Source organism: Perkinsus marinus, assembly GCF_000006405.1.
Source record: "Perkinsus marinus ATCC 50983 genomic scaffold scf_1104296936642, whole genome shotgun sequence".
In the NCBI taxonomy this organism is placed as follows: domain Eukaryota; phylum Perkinsozoa; order Perkinsida; family Perkinsidae; genus Perkinsus; species Perkinsus marinus.
Window position 1 is genome coordinate 3,364 of NW_003214088.1, and position 5,724 is coordinate 9,087.

General features: G+C 44.3%; 3 protein-coding genes across 3 annotated transcripts in view; 2 read left to right on the forward strand and 1 right to left on the reverse strand.

Moving 5' to 3' along the window:
• Pmar_PMAR001936 (glucosylceramidase, putative) overlaps positions 1 to 22 on the forward strand; it is a gene marked incomplete at both ends in the record, with an annotated part of 724 nt that extends 702 nt beyond the window's left edge. Inside the window, one exon of the mRNA XM_002783673.1 lies at positions 1 to 22. Within this exon, the coding sequence (XP_002783719.1) occupies positions 1 to 22 (22 nt within the window).
• Positions 23 to 166: 144 nt separating this feature from the next.
• Pmar_PMAR001937 (Low affinity potassium transport system protein kup, putative) lies at positions 167 to 3,426 on the forward strand (the record flags this gene model as incomplete). The annotated part of the gene is made up of 14 exons (XM_002783674.1): positions 167 to 208; positions 254 to 665; positions 718 to 917; positions 1,263 to 1,379; positions 1,432 to 1,615; positions 1,884 to 1,975; positions 2,024 to 2,133; positions 2,177 to 2,274; positions 2,333 to 2,538; positions 2,589 to 2,658; positions 2,707 to 2,786; positions 2,958 to 3,176; positions 3,225 to 3,338; positions 3,397 to 3,426. 14 exons carry the CDS (start codon positions 167 to 169, stop codon positions 3,424 to 3,426), a joined length of 1,974 nt encoding a protein of 657 aa, XP_002783720.1.
• A 1,743-nt stretch (positions 3,427 to 5,169) lies between these two features.
• Pmar_PMAR001938 (ribosomal protein L13, putative) overlaps positions 5,170 to 5,724 on the reverse strand; it is a gene marked incomplete at both ends in the record, with an annotated part of 726 nt that continues 171 nt past the window's right edge. Inside the window, 3 exons of the mRNA XM_002783675.1 lie at positions 5,170 to 5,409; positions 5,460 to 5,612; positions 5,660 to 5,722. Coding sequence (XP_002783721.1) covers positions 5,170 to 5,409; positions 5,460 to 5,612; positions 5,660 to 5,722 — 456 coding nt within the window. The remainder of the gene's footprint in view (positions 5,410 to 5,459; positions 5,613 to 5,659; positions 5,723 to 5,724) is intronic.

The following is a 5,724-nucleotide window of genomic DNA, read 5'->3' on the forward strand; positions in this document are numbered from 1 at the left end:
AGGACATCAAGAGTGTCCTTAGTGTTATCGTATGGGCATTACTGTTTATTGTAAGAGGTGGGGGAAGAGTCGCTGCATGATGTCTAAGGTCGGGAAATATGCATATAACCATAAGGGAAGTTGGGGGAATTTTGGTATAGTTTTGTTGGTTTACTCTAAGTCGTGTATGTCTTTTATAATATACTTAATTCACGTCCGACCTGAAAGGGTCAAGCATACCCCGACACGACTGGCCAGTCCGACGTGTGTTTAGGTGTGTATCAAGTACGTCGGTGTGGCCTTCCGTTTCGACTATCATGGTGAGGGTGGTATATTCTCTTTGCTGTTGAAGATAGTACACGAGAGCATTCACAAGGTTGGTACTAAAACACTGATCCTTTGCACTGTATTGGCTACTACTGGTGCTGCGATGATGTGTGGTGATGGTCTTATTACCCCAGCATTAAGTGTGCTAAGTGCAGTAGAAGGTCTAGCTACTGATAAGCTGTTCTCGCCCAGTGGGGTACAGATAGTTAAGGATTTGGTTGTCCCTGTGACCCTAATCCTACTACTACTGTTATATTCACTACAGTTTTTGGGACCCTCCAAAGTTGGTATCGCGAACGGGCCTATTACAATGTGTTGGTTTATACTCATTGGCGGTGTTGGAATATATAACCTCACCAGTAGGTTCAAAATTGGGGTCGAACGTAGGTGAATTTTCGTTGTATTTTTCAGTCTACAATCAATGGATGGTTTTGGTCGATGCTATCAACCCGTACTATGTGTATTATTTCTGGGTTAAATCGAGCTTCGCGGGCTATGGTGCATTCCAACGCTTTGGTGATGTGGTGCTGGCAGTAACTGGTGCGGAGGCGCTGTTTGCTGATATGGGCCATTTTGGAAGAGGACCTATTATGCTCTCCTGGTTCGGACTGGTAATAATAACACTACTACTACTACTACTACTACTACCCCTACTACTACTACTACTACTACTACTACTACTACTACTACTACTACTACTACTACTACTACTACTACTACTACTACTACTACTACTACTACTACTACTACTACTACTACTACTACTACCCCTACTACTACCCCTACTACTACTACTACTACTACTACTACTACTACTACTACTACTACTACTACTACTACTACTACTACTACTACTAGTAGTAGTAGTGTCTATGCCTAGAGTGTCGGCACGTGCAACTCCTAGTAGTAGTAGAGTATCCTTATAAGATTGTTCTATGGTTAAGCTGCGTCTCAAGGTACTCCCTGCACTTATATTCTGCTACACTGGACAGGCAGCATACGTTCTGTCCATCGGAACCCAGGCTGCTGCTAGTAACCCATTCTGGGCTGCCACGCCTAATGCCTTATATATTGTAAGTGGGGGTATTCGAATCGTGATGTGGCGAAGGAGTGGTATTGTTTCAGGTTATGTTGATCTTTGCAACTATTACGACCATTATCGCTTCTCAAGCTATGATCACTGGTTGCTTTGGCCTTATCAATATGGCTGTCTCTCTGGACCTGTTTCCTCGTGTGAAGGTTGTAAATACTAACCCCAAGGAGAAAGCCCATATTTACATCCCTGAAGTCAACTTCCTGCTTGGCCTCGGTAAGACACTTGTCGTTGTAGACGATAACAAAATGGGTTGAATTTTGATGGCTATGTGTAAGACATCGTTATTAGTGCGATTGACTCACACATAGTGGACTTGCAATTAGATGGATGTTCGGGGTTTTACGGTATGGATATACCATATTCGCAAGTTATGTATGAATATCGCCCGATGACGTTCGTCTGTGATATGATTCATATGAAGTGACTTGTCCATATGCCTCTTTTCACAACGAGTTTGGCATGGTATTCGCTTCCCGAATAGGTACCATTATATTGGTGTTGGCCTTCCGGTCAAGTGGAGCCCTTACTGGTGCTTATGGTGTTGCAGTACTATTCACATTCAATATGAGCACTGTAATAACATAGTAAATTTCCCGTGACAACCGGTGTTTTTCCTATCAGCAACTGTATGTGCAAGTGCTGCATCGTGTGTATGGATGGAACTTCATCTTGGCATTCAGTTGCCTAATACCGTTTATGGTGGTCGATGGAACTCTGCTTGTTTCAAACCTGTAAGGAGTACTCTTAGAAAACACTGTTTGATTGTCGTATTAGGTATATGAAAATGGATGAGAACGGTTGGGTGACGATACTAATAGCTGTAGTATTGCTCGTATTCATGTTAACTTGGCGTTACGGGAGGTATGCTACTGGTAATAGCAAGTCGCCCCTCGTGTATAGTTTTCATATGGGACGTCCCTATTTGCTCAGGTAAGGCATATAACGAGTTGGCCGCCCAAGAGGGAGCCTTGTCGAGTTTGTCGGGTCTAGTACTGCAACAGCAAGCAGGAACGTTGAGGTTAAGTCCGGGCACTGGTGTATTTATGAGCCCTACTGAGGAGAAATTGAAGGGGGAGTCTTTGCCAGCTGCACTCTCGTTGTACAATAGGATTACTAATGGAGTTCATCAAAGAACGGTATGGTTACTTTGCTGTTTCGCTCCGCTGAAGTTTTGTAACATTTTTAGGTTTTACTAAGCGTATCGTTTAACACACTGACCCCATTCGTGGATCAAAGCCAACGCGTGGAGGTTGAAAGTAAGGGCGGTCTTTGGAGGGTGTAATGACTATCGTATTTTTGCTCAGGACTGTCGGAACATATTTGGGCGGCTCGTGTTACCTTTGGCTATGCAGAGCCGCTGTCAGAGCTCAACATGGGCGAAGTGGTGAGTATCCTTATACGTTGCATATTTCGAATTTCTCGATATGATAGTTATTGTTAAGAGTAGTAGGAATAGTTTTCTATATGAAGTGTGTCAAGCTGTAGACCTTGTGGGAGCTCAAATTCGTGGAGGCATTCGATTCTAGATCCAGTGATAATTCAAACCTGTGATCAGGTTCGTGATACTATTCTGCCTATTATAAAGCAGAACGTGGCTAATGATGAAACCGTTCATCGTCGTAGACCACAGGCAGCATCTCAGCAATTGGATATGTTATTCTCGGAGGAAAGGAATGAAGAGGCGGAGCAGATGTTGGCTAAGGAAGCTATCGATGGAGAGCAGGGTTATGATGAAGCTGATAATCTCTGGTTTTACATTCACAGAGAAAAAACCGTATGTGATTTAATTATTTCATACCACACCCAGCGGAATTCTTGTCAGATGTCAAAGCCAGGGTCGAATATTCTACGTAGGATAGTGATATCTATGTACGCGGGTATAATCGGCATCACTCGAGACCCGGCTCAGTTTTTCGGCCTGCCTATGGACCTTGTGGTAAGCCTTGATACCAGTGGCTTGAGTTGATGATGCTATATTGTTGTTTTTGTATCAGATTCAGCTCGGTGAGGTATTGAAGATGTAGTGCTGAGTTGATATAAGCATAGGATTCTGTAATTACCTATTTATAGTGGCTGATGACGACCTTAGCAGCAGCAGCAGTAGCCTACTCTTCGTCATTACTATGTTACCAAACTTATATCATTCACAAGCTTTTGCCGGCTTCGACGACGTTCCTTTAATTATACAAGTCCTAGGCTATAGCCATTTCCTGGCTCTAGTAGCATTCAGTGTTGAGTTGATGATCATTATGGGAGTGGTGACACGGTGATACTTACCAGCGTGCTTACAGTATGCAGATGAAGGGGACTAACAGGGTAAAGAGGGTCGCTCGAGCTAAGGGGTGACACCTAAGAATATGCTTTACCCGAAATCTAAGGCGATCAAGTATGATACTTTCAGAAAAAGTGGGGGATTTGATGAGGTTGATGATGGAGAATGGGTTCGGAGTCAGGTTTGATGAGAACGAGACGTTGCTATAGATTATGGATAACTAATTTGAAGGGTGACATTGTCAAAGGTGTGGTAGGGGTATTATTGGTAGTAGGCTTAGCTCGGGTCCCATTATAACTAGCCGCGAGTTCTAGTGGTATGATTAGCTGTATACTGCTGTCTAGGGCCGCTCATTATGCAGAGGGAGAGAGAGCTGTTACAGACCAAGGGTTCCAAGGCTATGCTCTGTCATCGCCTATCAGTACCCTAGTCAAGTCCCCATTCCTGCTACCTCATACCTCGACACCTCAAACTGTTTATGTACCTAACGGCTACCTCACACTGTAGCGGTAGCCCATCCTCAGCTAGACTAGTGTCCTGTGGCTCTGCTCCTGATGCCTCAGTAGATATGCGTATAGAAATAGTGATGATAATACAGTACTTATTCATAATTTCCATGCTGGTACCAGCAGCGTCATTTTCTATCTCTCTCAAAATCATATGCATCAGTGTCAATAACCATAACGTGATTAACTTCCCGGCCAACGATTCCTACTCGCAAGGCACTAGGTAATACATTGAATGGACGGGAACGAGGTTGCAGTAAACTCTTCCCGTTAACGCTCCCTCTACTCTCGGTCGTAGCGTATACTTACTACTCGGCAGCGAGACCCCTGTGTAGATAGGAGCTCTAATTTCTCCATGCCCAGCGTATATACCATCAATTTTTGGCTTCATTTTCAAGACCAAATTTTTTCTCATTCAGGAGATCTCAAAGCAAAATTTTGGATCTTAGATGTGACTCCTACATTAATGAAAGTAAAAACTAGAAATTCATTCAAATTTATCAACCACTCGAACCTGTTTAACGTAATTTTGGAGATGGTCACGACCTAACGTAACAAATTGCCACGAATAAATTTCCTCGACAGTACCGCATTTTATGCTTCAGTGGAAAGGTGAAAAGAAAAGGTATCTCATCAACTGACTCAGAGACGTACCGACTATCATCATCAGCGACTACGGCAACCGGAAAAGGTTTACCTATTAGTATTAGTCTGTTAACGAGTTGTAACACTAAACCATGCACGTTAAGACCAAAGCCTTTTAACACAGGTCTAGCTAACTCTCTCGTTATTATTATCGCACTGTGAAATGAGTCTAAGGCACGTAGTAGAGGCCTAGAACCCAAACAAGTAAACAGTGCTCAGTAATCTCCCCCCCCCCCCCCCACTGTTAACGCAACAGGGCTCGCCAACTCCGGTCAGGTTAGCCGCCTAGTAGGAAGTCGATCTTTATCGTACGACAGTCGTGGGAGTGATCTGCCTCCTACTTCTTAGAAGCTGATGGGAGCAACAGTAGCAAGTTCAGCCTTGAGCTTGGGGTCAGCAGCAACCTGCTTCTGGGCCTCAGACCTGACCTTGCGGATGGTCTTGGTGACCTTGGTGTAGTACTCGGCCTTGTGGAGGTTACGACGCTCAGTGAGACGCTCGACAAGAGACTTGCACTTCCAGCCAACCCTCTCACTCAAGTCACCGAGGCAGCAGAACTTACGAGTGGGCTTCAGTCTTAAGGCCTGCATTATAACAATACTATAATAAGAACAGAATGATAAAGCATCATTACCTTGAGGGCGCAAGGGATGACCTGCTTGGGGGCCTTATCGTAAGGATGCGGCATACCATCGAAAACCTTCAGACGATCGAGAGCAGCCTGGCCACGGGCGGTCTTATGACGGATCATACCGCGAATGGTCCTCCACAAGATCTTAGAGGGAGCCTAACGACACCGAATTGATAATCGAATTTAGTAGTAGTGAATATTACTCTGAAGTGGATGGGACCCTTCTTGGGGTTGGAGTTGGTGTGCTTACGCTTGAAGCTCTCGTACT